The 18,718-nt window shown below is 46.1% G+C and overlaps 1 protein-coding gene across 3 annotated transcripts in view; it reads left to right on the top strand.

The window, feature by feature from the left end:
* SEL1L (SEL1L adaptor subunit of SYVN1 ubiquitin ligase) overlaps positions 1-18,718 on the top strand; it is a 524,285-nt gene that overhangs the window by 37,285 nt on the left and 468,282 nt on the right. For all 3 annotated transcript variants that reach the window (XM_069637930.1, XM_069637928.1, XM_069637929.1), the window contains exon 2: positions 3,170-3,207. In XM_069637930.1, coding sequence (XP_069494031.1) covers positions 3,170-3,207 — 38 coding nt within the window. The remainder of the gene's footprint in view (positions 1-3,169; positions 3,208-18,718) is intronic.

Raw genomic sequence — 18,718 nt, 5'->3', positions numbered from 1 at the left:
CTGTCAGCCATTTCGTTCCCCATTGATACCTTGGGGGGGGGTCATTACGAGTATGGAGGTAGCCATGGCGCATACCGGGTCCGGGTCCCCTGAATGGGGAAATACCGGGCCATTGCATCCTTGGAGGACCCGGTATTTCCCCATTCAGGGAACCCATCCCCATTTGAGACCCCATAGGGCTCAATGGGAATGGGGAGGGAGCTAACAACGGACCCGTTAATAACGGGCCTGTTAGCTCTCTGGTCTGCTAGCAGGACCCGCTAAGGATGCCTGGTTTTACCAGGCGCCCTTCGTGGGTCCCGCAAGCAGACTCGTAATAGGGCGGTAAGAGGTTAACGGCGCAGGCACTATTACCGGCACCGTTAACCCCTTACCGCCCAGCTTGTAATGACTCCCCTTGTCTTGTTTTCCTGTATGGGTCTCCCATTTTATTATTGCCACCTCTGCTAGAGCTTTTAATGTCTCAATTAATTCCCCTAATGGTTCAGTATGTTGTACAGGAGAACCGTCACTTCTTTTAAAACCCCTCCTTTCCCACCATGCCAGTCCGGAATGGATAGTTGATGTGACCTAAGCAGAATCGTCAAAGATGTGTGTTGCATTTAATGATATTTAATGCTCAAATCGCCACCAATACTGCTGCCTGCGCTGAATAATGAGATGGTAGCTGCTGCTGTGATGCTCTTACATATTCCCCACTCATGCAGTATACCACAGCCGCACCAGTATGTCTCCTTCCTGTCTCTGGGTCAATACTTGAGGACCCGTCAATATAGACCATGTCTGCCCCTGGTATTTCTTCATCTTTTACCTGTATATCCCCTTCCATTTGTGCTGCACAGTAATGTATGTAATCCCCTTCCTCTATTGGTTCTGCTAGATAGACTGCTGGCTTTACACTTCAACACCATACCACCTATATGGCTGGGTTTGTCGGTATGACCTCATATCCCCATGCCCAATGTGCTGTTTGATTTCTCAAGAACAATTAATAATGAGTGTTTCACGTACAATACTACAGGACACACCATGGTAATCGTTGATGCCTTCTCAGTTGCTAACGCTGCAGCCTCAAATGATTGTTTACAAGGGACGTGTCCTTGCATTACTGCGTCTAAGCTTCCACTGTAGTAAGCTAGTGGTGGATGTCCCTGCAGCTTTTGTGTGAGGGCAGCCGTCATCGCTGATCCATCTGAATGCAAGAAGAAATAGAATTTCTCTCTATAGTTTGGTGTTGCTAACAGTGGTACATGCGATAGTGCCTCCTTTTTAGTTCTGCAAAACTCTCATTCATGTCAGATGTCCATTTTATGTCCCTCTTCTCTTTCTGCACTTCCCCGAGGCCCTGCAGTAAGGGTTTAGTGAAAGTGGTAAAGAGCGATGGGGAAGCCTACCACCTCCACCCCCACACTACTAAATTCATGACAAGGAAGAAGGCCAGAAAGCACCGCAATCACCCGATCTAGTTCAGATGGATTCCCAACGCACCCATGATTGACAAATATGTCGAGCGGTATCCCCTCAGCCAGCCATACCGTGCAAGGGACATGCAGATCTATCCATGTGCCTTACAAACATGTAGCTTTGATGTTAACCTTTGAGTATTTAAGAATTCTTATAAAGAAAGTTTAGGACACATGTAGTAAACATTTAAACATAATGACGACTACAAAATGCACATAGTGTGCATCTCATGTGGAAGTTAGATTTGCTGTGTGTGCACTCAGTACTCCCTCCTGATTACCCATTGGTAGCTTATGCCTACAGGTTCATGCTTGACACCCAGGAGCTCGTTTTAGCTCCTGCCCATTGAATCTTAATTTCAAACCCTGAAGGCCTGTTTAAAAATGGAAGGAAAGGTAGCAGTGATCAAGGAGGAATTACAAAGCCGACTGAGGTATGAGATAAGGGAAGGATGCACTTTATTAAATGGAGCAGAAGGTACAGCAGTACGGTCAACTTTAGAGGATAACCGAAAGGTCTGCATCCGAAACGTAGACCTAGTGGTAGCAGCTAAAGACGTTAGAGGCTCAGATTCAGAGAAAAAATGTACCAGAAGAGATGGAAGCGGAAAGAAAAGAAGATATGGGAGGACTGGTGGAAGAAGGAGATGTATTGCCGCTTTTACTCCATTTATTGAATACTGCAGTCTACAAACATCCTGTTATATTTCGGCATGTATTTTTTTTTTTTTTTTTTTTAAAGTTCTCCTTTTTATTTGTCAAACTTTAAAAAAAAAAAAACTACTGGTTTGTTCTTAATTGTGATCTGCCTTCAGAAACGATCCCCCCCCATCGAGGACTAGGAACATACTGCTTTAATTTGCTTTGTTAAACCATAATCTTTCTCCAAAAATGTATGTTGGCATTTGCCCTTGATGGCCAGAAAAAATGCGCAGTTTGTCGCTGCATCATACTTTAAAAAAATACATCTGACTTCCTCCTTGTGATATTCTCTCGCAGTGCGTTATTTGCGTCTGCACTAGATAACCATGACATATCTTGACCATCAATTATTAGCCCCCATTAATTGTAAAAGATGGACACATGTATTATTATTTTTATATATATATATATATATATATATATATATATCGTTTTTAATTTTTTTTTCTTTTTTTTTTTTTTAAACATAGTGCAGCTATCACCACCGTACTGGTCTAATTAACCAAGTAGATATTATGTGTTGTTTCCATGCGTGGTGGTGTTAAGATGGATTTCTGAACTCTGACCTGGTGAGCAGAGGTTCAGAAGGCAGTCTAGTTTCTTCTGGACAACCAGACCAATCAAGGGAGCATTGGCGCGGTCAAGACTAGGTCTCAGGAGGGGTGAGGGTGACTGAAATACCTCAATGAACACACAGAGTAAAGGACACTTACAAATCACTCCCAGTCAGGTGTAGATATATTAAAAATACAAATACATTTATTTCAAGGCCTTTGAGTTTCAACACAATAGATATTAACAGTAACACTTCTAAACCAACACAATCCTACTAAAATACATATATACAAGACCAAAGTGGCCTAATGCATAAATGCTCGAAATGGGTCCACAACCTAGAAAAGGGAATGAAGCAGGTAGTTCGAAGAGTCTTTAGACATTTTGTAATGTTTATTAATGGTCTGCTTTTCTTTGGTAATGCTGAATCTCCATATTTTCGTCTTCAGATGAAGAAGGTGGCAACGAGGACGTTTTGGAATCCACTGTGAGTAAACCTTTTTAATTCTTTTAGTGATTTTTATGTGTGTGTGTGTGTATACATATTTTTTAAATAGTATCAGTAGCCATGTTAAATTGTCTAAACAGGATATCTGTTTTTTCATGACCACATTACAATCTTTTGTTTCTGGCTTTAGGGTTCCTCCGAGGAACGTTTATCTTTAGCTTTTTGGTCTTGGGACATCTAGTGGGGGACCATTGGGGCTGTGTGCCACCCAGTGAAATGGATGATGGACCTAGTGGTGGTACAGGATGGATGCCCGTGTCCCTGTCATTAGAAGGGAACAATGACCCGCAACATCCATCCCCATTTCACAGCAGGATGTCCTCCAGTAAACCCGGCCCTAGTCCCCTGAAGGTGTACTGCTTCCCACCTAGAGCTAAACCATCCTCCAAATTCTCTGGTCCATTGAAGGCTAATTTCCAAATGAATAACCCTGTCCCCTTCGGCAAGATAGCTCCTGTTTGGGATCCCATGATACTGTGCTCGCTCCCTGAGAGTGTTTCAGTTCACCTTGAGGAAGAGAAAATCCTAAATGCTATCCCTTGGAGAGTAGAACTCCGTGGGTAGAGGAAAGCCAGTAACAACGGACTACGTTTCCCTCAATAGGGAATCCAAGTGCTAGATTAGGCCTCAAGGGAAACTCTCCAGTAGTATATGCTACGCCCTTAGCTCCTAAATCAGAGGGGCAATCCCATTTTATTCTGTGGAAATCGCTTAGCGTCCTTGCATAGTCATCCACAAAACACGTTGCGCTTCCTCATGCTGCTCTCCCAGTGAGCACCCTGCAAAATCAGTCACACCAGAGTTTTCCACAGTATACAAGCAGTTTTAACTCCTTCTTAATCTCTCGGCTGCATTTGACACCTTTTGACCACAAGAACATTTTGCAGGGTGCAAACATTTCTCCAGCATTGGATCTTTCATGGATTCACATGCTTAGAATATTCCCCGTCGTCAGACGGGGACCCCTCGTTACACATATAAAGCCTTTTCCTATAGGAAAACCTCCGACACTTTTGTGTCCTATCTACGTCCTTTTAGGGCCCGCCTTCGCATGCGCCGTAGGCCGTCACGGTATAAGAGGCCCGCCCCCGCAGCTCCCCTTCAGATTTCAACCGTCTCCAAAGTAGTGGGATCTCCTCGCGTCGTCTTACTATTTTGTACAAGGTTGTGTACTTGGAGTTGGAGTTAGGTGAATTTTTCCTTCATGTCAGGAAAGGCGCTGTTCCGTCCGTGCGCGACATGCGGCTTGAAATAAGTTTACGAGGGGGACGGACATATGGATTGTATATACTGTCTCCACCCTCATCATTCGGCTGATAACTGTGACATATGCAAAGGGTTTTCTCAAAAGACCCTCAAAGACCGAAATCGACGGCTGGTGGCATGGTTGAATGATGGAGCTGGGGCATACCCCACTTCGGAGGTAGGCTCCACACAATCTGCGAAAACATCACACCGCGCTGTGTCGTCGGAACCACCGGCGAAGAAATCTCGACCGACGGAAAAAGAGTCATCTCAGAGTCATTCAGCTAGAGAATCTTCATCGAGAAAATCATCTTCGTCAAAAAAGCATGACAAGGAAAGGCCGAAATACTCCTCGGGCGATCACCATAGACGACCACGAGTCGAGAGTCGAGTAAAAGCAGGCCAAGTGTGGAAAAGGTGGGACCGCCTAAATCACCTGCTAAGCCATCGTTGCCGACGGCGGTCCAGTCATCGGCCGCCACCCTACCACTGACGCATGTGGTATCCACCGTCCCACCGACAATGACTGCGACGGTGGCCTCGTCAACAGAAGTTCTACAGGAAGCCTGGAGGCCTGAAGTTTTTGATCCGATCCCTCCGGATACTTTACTGCAGGAACAGGCAGTGTCGCTGTCCTCGGGGGAGGACGAGAGCGGGAGAATAGCTGGCCCGGCAGACCTCGGGCTACGAGTGGTTGACAAGTCGTCGACGAAGGGATCCGGAATTCCGGTGTCTGCCCCTCTTCTCAATCCTCAATCTGTTTTGTCGTTGCAGATTCTGTCCACGCTTCAGTCTTTAGTACAGTCGTTGGGCCAGAGACTACCTCAGGTAAACCTGCCACAGTCACCCGTCGACGAGCCGGGCCCGTTCCGTCCACCGACTCACTTACGCACGCCAGTCTCAGCACCACAGGCACCCCAAGAGGAAGGTGAGCTGCCTAACTCTGAGTCTGACAGAGGAGCCATGTCGGATATCTCATCATCCCCCTCCAGGGATCCAACCTGGGAGTCAGAGGTGGAGTTAGAAACCCCAAGAAGCCCGGCTCACCCGTCCCCCCCCCCCCCGGACGATATTGCATCATTCCACTCTATGATGGAGAAGGCGTGTAAGGAATTTGGTTTGTCCCAGGAAGAACAGAAAAAGGACAGTTTTTTTTTTTTTTTTTTTTTTGTTCGACCACATGGGTAAGAGAAGGAGGTCGATGTTCTCAATACCCATACTAGATCACGTGTGGAAGGAGGGTTTGCAGACACTGCGTCACCCCTTTTCGGAGCCGGCGGTAAAAGGACGCCTTGAGAAAAAAATTTAAGGCTCCAGAGTCTACCCCCAAGTGCTTATCCTCCCAACCAACGCCTGAATCGGTGGTGTCAGCGGCGAGGAAATCGAAGGCCCAGCACAAGTGCACGACTCTGCCTGAAAACGAGGCAAGACGTCAGGATGCCTTCGGCAAAAAAAGTGCTATCCATGGGAGCAACTACAGTAAAGGCCGCAAACTCTCTGGCTATTGTAGCCAGATACGACAGAGAAATGTGGCACAGGCTGGCTCCGTTGCTGGCTCATCTTCCGGAAGAGCATAGGAAGGCAGCAATGTTACTTGTCCGAGAGGGTGAGGAAGCCTCCAATCACGCAATAAACATTGCGGTTGACCTCGCTGAATCGGGCTTCAAGCAAGTCAATAATGGGGTTGTGTTACGATGACAGGTCATGGCTTAAGTGTACCTACTTCAGGCCAGAGGTACAATACAAAGTATTAGATATGCCCTTTGAGGGAGACCTTCTGTTCGGAGAGAAAGTAGATGAGGCCCTAAAGGGAATGAAAGAGGACTCTGACACGGCACGTTCATTGGGTGCCCTCCAGAGTGGCCGAAGCTACAAGTCTTTTTGTCCCTTTAGAGGGGCTTCAGGTAATTCCAGATTCTCTGCATCAGGAGACAGATCCTTTGGTAGGTCGGCTTACCCCTCCCAGGGATAGAGGCGTGCTTCCCAAACTGCAAATCGACGCCGGAACTTCCAGACTTCCAGGAAGAGACCATCCTATCCGTCGTCGAGAGAAAAGCAAAATAAAGATCAGCAATGAAGAGCAACACACTGTTCTGGGGGGAAGAGTATCAGCCTATGTCGACGAATGGGAACGAATAACGACAGATCAATGGGTGCTGGACACAATAAGGAACGGGCATTCTCTACAATTCAAGCACAGCCCTCTGCACATTCCACCTGCATTCACCGCTCATTCCCATCTGAGGGTACTGTAACAAGAGGAAACACTCATGTTAGCAAAGGGCGTGATAGAATTAGTTCCAACATCACAGAAAGGTCAAGGAGTCTACTCAAGATACTTCATCGTAAAAAAGCCAAACGGAAAATGGCGTCCCATTCTAGACTTACGCGATCTCAACAAGTCCTTAAAGAGCCTAAAATTCAAAATGCTCATTCTGCAAGAAGTGATCCGAGCCGTTCAAGAAGGGGATTTTCTAGCGTCCCTGGATTTGCAGGACGCGTACTTCCATATTCCAATGTGTCGGAAACACAGGAAGGTCCTGAGGTTTGTGATAGGGCGGACTCACTACCAGTTCACGGTTCTCCCCTTTGGGCTCAAAACCTCCCCAAGAACGTTCACGAAATGCCTGGCCCCAGTAGCGGCCTGGCTAAGGAAGCAAGGCCACCATGTATACCCATACCTCGACGACTGGCTGGTAAGGGGATCCTCCCCAGTGCCGACCAACACAAGTTTGCAAGCCACCATGCAACTTCTACAACAGCTGGGATTTGCCGTAAACTTCGAAAAATCCTCTCTGCGGTCATCGAGAACGTTGGTGTTCCTGGGGGCACAGTTCGAGACCCAGTCGGGGCTAGTGAAGCCTTCCCTCGACAGAACCTCAAAACTCAATCAACTGGCGAGCCGACTACAGCGAAACACCAAGCTCTCAGTGAGGAAATATGTTTCGGTCCTAGGGGCCATGGCATCCTGCATCCATCTGGTGGCAAACTGTCGCCTATTCATGAGGCCAGTTCAGGAGTTCCTCGCGGACCGGTGGTCACAGGCCCAAGGATCGTGGTCAGACAAGATAATCATCGATGACGACAAACTGCTTCGGACCCTTCAGTGATGGCAGAGTTTCCACAATCTGAACAGCGGTGTACCCCTACAGGAACCGGAGTTCCAGCGAACCATAGTCACGGATGCGTCTCTAACTGGATGGGGAGCTCACATGGGCACTCTTCAAACGCAAGGTTGTTGGTCTCAAACGGAGTCACTCCTACACATCAACGTGTTAGAGCTCAGAGCAGTGCGATGGGCCTTGAAGGCGTTCCTACCACACATCAAGGGATCGAGAGTACGAGTGCTGACGGACAATACAACGGCCATGATTTATTTGAGAAAACAAGGAGGGACGCGATTCAGGACTCTTTCCATGGAGGCCCAGAAAGTATGGCATTGGGCATTAAAGCACGAGATTTCCATCGTGGCTCACCATCTCCCGGGAGTGAGGAATTCGCAATCAGATTCCCTCAGCAGAAGGATGGCCCAGATACACTAATGGGAAATGGACGCAGTTCAGCTGACGAAAGTTTTCGAGAAATGGGGTCACCCCCCACTGGACGTTTTCGCAATGAAGGAAAACAAGAAATGCGAACAATTCGCAAGCAGATGGCTTCAGGAGGGTTCCATGGGGGAGGCGTTCTCCTTCCCATGGACGGACAAGTTCCTTTATGCTTTTCCTCCGTTTCCCCTCATACGGAGGAGAGTGCAGTGTATACGCAGGTACAGTTGCCGGGTAATTCTAGTGGTACCGTACTGGCCGCAGCAACCGTGGTTTTCCGACCTGCTTCACCTGTCGCTGGAACATCCAATAGCGTTTCCGAGAGTCCCGAACCTACTGTCCCGGGACAAAGGTACGGTGTGGCATCACGACCCGGACAGTCTCAACCTCACAGTCTGGCTCCTGACTTTTCGGAATTTGGTACCTTAGACGTTTCGGAGGGTTGTCAGAAAATTCTGCAAGCGGCTCGGGCCCCTTCTATCAACAAATCTTACACCTATAAGTGGCAAAGGTTCTGTGAGTGGTGTCGAGGACAACAAGGTCTACATCCGTTGAAGGTGACTCCAGAGCAAGTTCTATCTTACCTGCTTCACTTGGCAGAGGGGGGATTATCTTTCACATCGATAAAGGTGCACCTAGCGGCCATCTCTCAGTTCACGAGGAAGAGACAGTCGTCTCCTCTATTCAGCGACGGACTTGTGAAACACTTCATGAGGGGCTTATTTCAAACTTTTCCCCCAGTAAAACGTTTCCCACCAACATGGAATCTCGACATAGTGTTGGCAGGCTTAATGAAACCACCCTTTGAGCCTATGGCCACGTCGGACATGAAATTCATATCGTGGAAGTTGGCATTCTTAATTGCTATCACGTCAGCGAGGAGAATCTCGGAACTGCAAGCGTTGGTCGAAGGCCCTCCATACCTAAGATTCTCTAAAGACAAGGTGGTTCTGGCAACTAATCCTACTGTCGTTCCTACAGTGTATCACAAACACTCGTCCATGGTTCTCCCTACTTTTTTCGCGACCCCATCATCGGCAGCAGAAAAAGCTCTTCATACCTTGGACGTTAAGAGGGCCCTGAAATTTTACTTACATCGTACACAGGAACTCCGGTCTACTCGACAACTGTTCATCGCATATGGTCCGTCGACGAGGGGAAAAGCAATCTCTAAACATGGATTGGCTCGATGGGTCTCATCGACGATTGTGTTTTGCCACTCCAAGGCCGGAAGGCCGCTGCAAGGGCATCCTAGAGCCCATTCTACAAGATCAACGTCCTCCTCAGCAGCATTATGGGCAGGAATTCCTCTAACGGACATATGCCAGGCTGCGGCATGGTCAGTGCCCCACACGTTTACCCGCCACTACTGCCTTGCCAGGCAGCATGCGGACGAGGTGCAGATGGGAAGAGCAGTCCTGCGCCATCTGTTTTAATAAGGTAAACTCCACACTGTGGAGAGTTTTTCTACCTGTTGGTGACCGTATGCTTTATGGAGGTACAGTTATATGGGTAAACTTATTTCTGGTGTACCTATGTATTGTGGTGAGGGTATATTGCATTACATTCTCACCGCCGTCTTCAGGTTTACTGCTATACAATCTATTCTAAGCATGTGAATCCATGAAAGATCCAATGCTGGAGAAGGGGATAATTTCTTACCTGTAACTCCATTTCTCCAGCATTGGTATCTTTCATGGATTCACATGCGCCTGCCAGCCTCCCCGGAATGCAATGTATATGCTTGATAGGTTTGACCCTTCCTACTTTGGAGGGGCCGAAATCTGAAGGGGAGCCGCGGGGCCTGGCCTCTTATACCGTGACGGCCTACGGAGCATGCGTAGGCGGGCCCTAAAAGGACGTAGATAGGACACAAAAGTGTCAGAAGTTTTCCTATAGGAAAAAGCTATATATGTGTACCAAGGGGTCCCAGTCTGATGACGGGGAATATTCTAAGCATGTAAATCCATGAAAGATACCAATGCTGGAGAAATGGAGTTACAGGCAAGAAACTATTCCCTTCACTCGCCAGTAGCCATTGCAAGCAAGAAATGATGTGCTGTCTGTCTGCATGTACAGAATTGAGGTGGCAAGAGACCCTTTCTGGCTGGCTAGTAGCTTGTAACTTGAAAATTTGCACCATGCTTATTAGAAATGCTGATCTAGGTGGCTTTTGGAGCTCCGAGGTGGTGCAGGTCCTTTCTGACAGAACAAACGGCTTTACTCTAGATCAATACCTCTGGACCACCTTGGGAGTGCAGAGGGGTCCAAGGATGCCCACCAGGGGAGCGAGCCTCTTTGAAAAAGAATCACAGTGTCTGCTTTTAATAGAAAATATAAGTAGTTCTGCCCAATGCTCCTCAGGATTTTGAGGTGGGAGTATTTTACTTCCTATTTTTAAACTTTGATATTAAATAGAATTTCAAGGGAGTAAAAATACTTTTAACTCTCTTTTGAAGGAGAAAACTATGTGCCATGCAGCTGACACGTACACAAAATTAACTGGATGGAAGGGATTCTCATGGCTCAGCAGTTCGCATTGTGACAGACAAGCATGTTTGTATCACAATTGACTGATAAAGCACAGAATGCAGTAGCACCCTCTCGCCAATGGAACAGGTGTGCACTAACACTCTGAACTTCCCCTGCATGCCCAGAATCTCATGGTCAAATGTTGGCTGGACAGTTAGCCTTACATCCTTCCAAAGTCTGTAAATTATCGACTGAGGCAATAATAATTACAGTGCTTGAAAGTTGAAGGAACCCTGCATGAACTACAGCATCAAGTGAAATGTCTATCAATAATACTTCTACAGGGACATGTCTTGCTTTAGTCTCTACCAAAACAGAGGGTTGGCCTAATTGGGTGATTCATATGCAGTTCATGCGTATGCGCTTTTTTCACTCGGAATGCCAACTTATTTTAAAATGGTCTTTCCAAAACAATAAAAGAAACCTAAGTCTGTATCAAGGTGTATTAATCACCCGTAGAAACTTTTGATATACTTCACAAAAAAGTGAGATATCAAAGATATATTCTTACTGAGATGCCTGTACCCACTGAGGTGTGAAGCACAGTGTTACAGCTCAGAAGAGTAAACATATATGCACTGCTTTACAACGATTTAAATGAATCCAATACTAAGACAAATACCTGAATATTAAAAACCTGAATGTAAAATATCTTGATGCAAGCAGGCAAAAAGTGTGGGCTAGCTGTGTCTCACTGTGCAAAAAGCTCACAGTGCAAAAAAATGCAATTGGATGTTGTTTTGCTCACTTGTTAAGTACCTGACCCATAAAGTGCACCAGTTTTTCATTTCCGACTTCAGGGCTTATGCAAACAACAATCAAAATCATCTGTGCAAATAACAATCTTTAGTGCAAAAAACAACAATGGTGTTCAACGCATATTAGTGCAATGAAGAAAACATGGTGTTGAAGCCATTGAACTGCGATTCCCTAGATGATTGATTGGCCCTAAAATCTTGTGGACTCCAATCTTGTGTAGACCCTTGTAGTCCTAATCAAACATGGGACCTATTCATGGTCGATATAGCTGAAAACTAGCTAAAATGTAAAAACCGGCACTGCAAGGGCAGCAGGGGAGTCTACTGTTCTGCTTCCTGGTCGTTTTGGCTTGTGGTGGTGGAAGCCTTCCTCTGAACCAGGAATAGTTGTGCTCTGTGGGAGAAACACTAAGCACCTAATTAATAGTTGTGTCCTGCTATGTGACTGGAAAGACCACTGGATGCTTCTGATAGCAGCCAATATTCTACTAACCTCCAGTTGTGCCTCTCCCAGCTCCGGTGTGAAGGAGGTGAAAAGATAAAGGAAAAAATTACTGATCAGGGCGGGGGATGCATGTCTTTCTTCACGTGTCGCTAGGTCGTGAGGGATGCTATATCTAAAGGGATGCTCTCATATTGATCCAGGGTAATATTGGGAACCTCATCCCGGAGAAAGGGAACACAAAAAAACAGGAAGAGAGGGTTAAACAATCACCCCCCAGCATGCAAAAGTCCATGCATCTAGTGTGCAGTAAATGTACAGCCAAACAAAATGAAGTGTAGTGTACCTGGAATAGCTGACGTGGAGTGGCAAGCCTGCCTGCTAAATAAAGTGGTTCAATACGGGTATGCCGTGGAGGGTCTGGTTCCTGTGAAATCCTGCACGTATTGATAAACCAAGGGGAGATGCAACCAGAATTTGAAAGGGAAAACCGCAGCCAACAGATGTATGCTGCAGGGATATTCCAGAGCCACGCGCCATAGACAGCACAGCTCAGGGAAAAGAGGGTCTAGAGAGTTACCTGGTAGCATCTGCTGCCTGTCTCCATAGTAACACGCACCAAACAGAGCTCTGTGACTGGATACGGCTTGTACGAGGATGACACCCACCCAGTTGTAAAGTCGGACATGTGGTGCGCATGCAGTCTGTCAGGGTGCAATTAGTAAATCGCAAGTGTGGTGGACATCTTGGAAGGGACCTGGCCCTCAGTGAAGACCTGTAAGTGACTATGGTAACAATAGCATTGCAAGTATCGGGGAGCCGAACACAAACTACCGTAATTTATTTGGTGATAGTGTCACATGGGTATCTGTGTACTGGCAATACATTCCCACTTATTTGGTTGGAGTGCCAGAAGAGGTTCTGTACCTGGCTTGGGCCTAACCTGGACACACTCCCTAAACCTATCCATGAAGCCACATTATTTCATACATGTTCACTGGCAAAAGGACATCTGCTCTAGAACATTGCTTATTCTTGAATGGCACATCATTACATGGAGGGTGCCATAGAGTGTGGTTAAATATGCTCTAATTGCTCTGGAGGCAGAACCGGAAAGAGCGGGAGTATCCAAAGCCTGCCCAACCATAAATTCAATAGATTCTACGCCCTAGGAGTAGAATAGGGTATCTGTGTGTAAGGGTGCATGCTGATTGAGACCTCAGGTGAGTGTTTGTAATTTGAAAATCCGCCAAGCTTCTTTATGGAAATGTGTATTCGACACATTGGTGTTCGTATTCACCACATCCTTGACCCACCAAATAATGTCGTCTGGGCCATGTTGGAATTAAATAAAATGGGAAACTAGAGGTGGCGTGAGACCTTTACACATTATTTTTGAGCAGTGTTTCCCCTATTTTGTTAACCACACGACTAATCTGGCCGACATATTGTCTTACGTAGAGCACTTTGCTGGTTTTACAGTTTGAAAAACTCCCAGTATTCTGTTCTCTCTGATTTGCTGAAAAGGTTTTTGTCTTCCTTGTGAACCTACAGGCAGTATATGTGCCACCGGGGTAATGCCCTGTGATTTCTCTCATGTTCCATAGCGCACTTTTAGTTTCCTTTTTCTTAGAAGTGTAGTCTTGAAGATCTGAAAGATGCTTTGTACCCTGTAATTGAAGTTATGGCAATCACTTGAGTGTACGCAAGTGCCTTGCCGCCGCCGACCAATTATAGTACCGTTTACCACATTAGCTCCAAGTTCGGGTTAGTAGGTGTAGACATTCCATACTCCTCTGTGCCTCGGATATGGATTTGAGGCAATAGTCTTTTACACTGTTTTTTTATAATTGGTGTTAATTAAATTTTAAGAGTAGAAATGATGTGCCATAATTTTTATTTTTATTTATGGTGTGTAAGATGTATGCGACAGGCAACCAAAACATGACTAATCTTGAAAATTAATAGAAAACATTAACAACATAACAGAGTTGTATAACAGAGATTTCTGGCTTCAAACAATGTCTTACATTTGTAGAAAACCCTCTCCTACACATCAGTATGAATGAACACACCATATATATGTAGCTTGATGATTAATGCGCACAATGCAGGAACTCCAAAAATACTTTTGTGTAATCAACCCTACGTGTTCTTTAAAAAAGCTTAATTTGTTTTTTTACAAGGGATACTTCCTAATAGTAGCTAAGTGTTCCATTTTATTACTGATGGGATCCTAACATGCTAGGCAAGTATGTATGCATAATGCTCCTCTGGATGCATCTACAGATGCAAAACACAGCAGAAGATGAACAAAAGAAACCATTTGTTATCTCACTGTGTGCATTTCTGAAAGGCTAATGGCACACAGCTCAAAGAGCAAATGTCTTGTTTTCAAATTGCTTCTATACGCCGTTACATTTCTTCCCGGCAGATGCAATGTTCTGGTTTCTGTCAAGTGACCTGACCTTTGCACTGCTCTTATATAGTCTGTAAACGATACGCCAGAAAAATAAAAGGTGTCGTATTTACAATATATTGGTGCGTTAAAAAAAGGCCTGGTACGGCACTTGTCTGAATGCCTTGAATGACTAATCCTTAGATGTCATCACTTCTCGCTGAGGGGGAGCCCCTTCCCATGAGGTCAGGGTGGTGAGGAAGCTACTAGATAGTTCCCCTGCGGGTGGTATTCAGTGGGGGGATCTCATGGGGAGAGAGCCCCCAAACCCCTCTAGGGACATGGACGAACATCTCAGAACACGGTATAACAACCCTCACCCATCACCAACACCATGAACTCATCCCTAACTATTTAGACCCCAGCACCTTACCCAATACTTCATGTACCTCTGCAAACCTGAAGATTCACAATCTACTAATGATAGATCCAGGTATTGCTGCAGTGCCTGGAAAGCTGACAAAACTAAAAGTACTCAGACGAGGTGGGTAAAGAGAGGCATCACGATTACCACAGAGCCACTAACAAGGACTGACCTTACGCAAGGGTGGGACAAGCCCTATAATAAGGAAACTAAAGAAGGGGTCTGCGGCTTCTACCGCAGAAGCGAGGAGTCCGCCTCTGCTACCCGGGAAGTTCAAACCGGATGAAGGGAGTAAGAAGGTGAGACGTAACTGATGCTGAAGCAGCAGGATACCGACTCCTACCAGGGTCGCCGCAGGAGTGGCAGTCCCCCACCTTTTATGAGGTGGACCATCAGACCCAAACAAGTGCCGTTCCCGAGTTGAGAGCGAGGGGGCGAGACGTCGCCGACGCAGAAACAGCGTGGCTCGAAGAGCCACTGGATAAAAGCAGCCGGTCCATTCAGAAGAGAAACGGAGAGACTGGCAAAAAAAACCACGAACCCTGGAAGAGCCAGTGATGCGTCCCGTTTGGTAAACAGCAAACGCTGGAGACCTGCTGGGTAGAGTGGGGGGGCCAAGCGTAGCCTCAGGGATAGAGCCCCTCATCCCAGTGGTAACAGAAATACCACTGGCCACCAAAGAAGGATCTGGAACCTGTATGCAAACCTAGTGAGAGCTAAAGGGAGTCTCCCTCATGCTTTGGGTCAAGCAGAGCCACTGACCACCAGGGAAGGGTTGGGCTCCCAGTAACTGAAACCTACCGCATATCATCATCTTCTTGGCAGGACCTGGAAGGGAAGCAACCCAGGTCTGCCAAATCCACGTACTAAGGAGGTAAGGATCTGGGACTTGCACTGACAAGGGAAGACCAGTGTAAGCTATCTTCCCCCGGGGCAGTACCTGGCAGTGGGGAGAACCCGGTCTGCCAGAACAAACCATTAGAGCTGAACTGTAAAACTATGTATACAAGTGTTGTGAACTGTGAGAGTAAAGCCAAAGAAAGCCAGCAGAAGGGAGTCGTTCTCGTGATAGTTGAACCCGCAAGGAGGATCAAACCAGTGTTCCGAGAGAAGGGAGTCATTCCCCCTACAATAACAAACTAGTGAACTTTCTGATGCACCGTGTTAGAGGATTCCGCAATCCTTTTGTTTGTTTGTGAAGTACTAAAGGCAGGGCAAGGGAAACATTCCACCAGGAACTTGGAACCAGAACTGTGCCGCCCAGTCCAGGAGCAGGGAGTCCTTTTCCTGGACCAAGAACGTTGGCACTACAGATTAGTTTAGTTATAAGTGTAAGGGACAGAGATGGGGACATTTTGACACATGACGGTGGACTAAGTTACTAAGACAGTCTGACAGACCCGTTATCACCTTAGTTGAGGCAGGGAAACCCCTCATAGTTATAGGGAAAGATGCGGTTTATCTTTATTTATATTCCAAATAAAAGTCTATAGCAATCACTATGCCACCGGTGTGGCAGTCTCCTCCTTCTGCACCCTTTCACTCGTTATAGCTTGTGTAGGGCCCCGGAAACAATATTTTTACTGAGGTGGCTCAGCATAAAGTTTGAATACTGCAGTGTTAAATGGGCGTCATACAAAATCCATGCCCATCATTGTGAAGTCCCACTAGTGCACCACCTTTTCTCTTTCACGTTTTAACACCTACGTCAAGCGATTACATTATAGCTTAAGCGCCCTAAAAGTAGGCTTCCATTGTTCCTGTGAAAACAGCTTTTCTTTCAACATGTTCTGTTGATTTTACAGCTGATAAGACTGGCTTCAGTTATATTTACATCTATCAAACAATGGATGGACTGAAATTGGCTATGTTTGCACAGTAATATAAGGGAATGTTTGATCATTAAAGCAAGAGACACCAGTACATTTCCTTCTAGTCAACATGCCTCCTTCACAGTTAATGTTAAAGATTACTTGTACCGCGCGCTATCACCACCGAGTGGTCCCCTGGCGCTCTGGTGGATCTGAAAAAGAACAGTGTGAAACAGGAGGCTGTGTAAGCGGTTTGTAGGGTGCAGTGGGAATAGGAAAGTTGAGATATGTTATGTTGGCAGCTTCAGTTCCTTTTGCACCATTCGCTCAGCTTGGGTGCTATTTTTCGAGTCTGAGTTATTCCTGTTGTGCGTGGTTATGTGTTTGCATGTTGTTGCAGTGTGGTGAAGTACGTGCGGTTTGCTGTGCAGAGATTTGGTCGTCCGAGTTTCTATAGGAGAAGAGTTTGTCGAAAAATGAGGTTTTAGTATTGGGTTAGCAGTTTTTTTTTTTCTTACCTCTTTGCTTTGGTTTTTGTGGTCACCATCTATGGCCATCCTGTGTGCTTTGATATTGTTTGCTATCCTAGTCTGCAGGTACGTTGCATTGTGGTAATTATCTTTTGTAGAATTCTAGGGGTACGTGGACATGGCTGTGGAGGTGTGTTCCCTTACCCCACCCCACCCTCGGCCCTAGGGTTAGAGATGCCATTTTCTATTTGGCACCGCCTAAAGTTAAAACTCTTTGAATTATTTTTGATTCATACATGGCATTACCAACTCCAAGGTCAATTTGGTGGTTGGTGGCACTACTATCTCAAATTGTCCAAACAACTTGTACCCTATCTTACGGAAACTCATTTAAAAACAATTGCTGCGGTCACTATCTGAAGGAGAATAGACTATTGTAATGCCGTCTATGTGCGTGCACCCAAGAAACTATTTCAAAGTTATAAATCTTACAAAATAGCGCTACCAGGATAATGGCGAAGGCTCTCAATAAAACCCATATTACTCTTCCATAACTTCATTGGCTTCTGGTACAGGTCCGGACTGATTTCTCCAATTCAGGCTTACTTTGTGATCCACTAATTAGCCTCTGTTAGCATGCCAAGATTCTATACTGTCTGGTGGGGATAAAGCTTTGCCGTTCACAGTCGTAGGCTTTAGAATAGATTACAATATTCTCTGAAAATAGTAACAAATGCATTCCAATTTTTGAAAAGATGAAAAAAAATATTTAAAAAGCTTAAAAATGTCTTCTGTAAAAATTCTTACTAGAGGTTTATTTCAATATTCTTGCATTGGAGTGCTCTTATACCTTATGGTTTGCTTGGCGCTATGTAAAGGATTATAACATTTGCACCGCTCCTCTCTGTAACAAAGCAACACTGCATTCTGCTCCCAGCAACGTGGAATCGGAAAGTGTGAGTGGGGAGCTGAAAGTACTGCTCCTAAGCTCCCCTTTGTATACAAGATCCACAAAGCCCAGACATCTGCTCCATACAACTTACACACTTGGGGGTTGGATTTCATGAGGGGTCTCTGGGTTAGATCTCATGAGGGGCCCAGGGCGTGGGGGGGGTAGGTACAACCCACAAAGGCTGAATACTCAAATTGAAAGTCCTACCGTTTGAGGCTCTTCACTCATTCCCCGCCACAAGTACAGCGCTAATGAAGGGAAAGCCCCCCAGCGGTAGCTTTTGTTTACTACAGCTGGCTGGCTTTTCCTTCATTAGTGCCGCAAAAGCAAAAGCCAGCACAGGAAGGCATCCATTTCACAAAATGGATGCGCCTGCGTGCTTGCTTTTGCGAATTTTGAGCTTGAATAGCTCAAAACTTTACATAGGAAGTTTTAAAAAAGAGAATGCTAGCATTTTGTTTTTATGTTGCCTATCTATTTTTTAAATAAAATGTTTACTAGACCATGCCTTTAGGGTGAACATCACCCTTGGTATACCCTTATGGCACCCATGGGTGGGGGTACACTCTTGTACCCCTTATGTGTGCTTTTGGGCACCTGTGTGTTGCCCACAGAGCAGGGTATGGGCTGTTGGCAGCTACATGCTGACTTGACAGGTGCTCTGAGTATCATCCAATTTGGAATACCCAGGCCCTGCCATAGGAATAAGTGGATTCCTGACAGAAGGCAAGATGGCCCTGTGGCCTCGGTTTCTTTTGCCTTTTGCCTTGTTTTCCACTATCCTGAATGGCTGTTTGGTGGAAACACTGGGTGTCTCTGTTGTCCCCCCCCCCCCCTCCACTGGCTGTTGGGTGGAAATATCATACATGTCTCTGGGGCTGCCTCCTGTCAGATTAACTGGAGTCGTCCCAGG

This window comes from Ambystoma mexicanum, chromosome 14, assembly GCF_040938575.1.
Source record: "Ambystoma mexicanum isolate Mex_15411 chromosome 14, UKY_AmexF1_1, whole genome shotgun sequence".
Classification (NCBI taxonomy): domain Eukaryota; kingdom Metazoa; phylum Chordata; class Amphibia; order Caudata; family Ambystomatidae; genus Ambystoma; species Ambystoma mexicanum.
The sequence above is the reverse complement of the archived record's forward strand: the minus strand, read 5'-3'. Positions and strand labels throughout refer to the sequence as shown.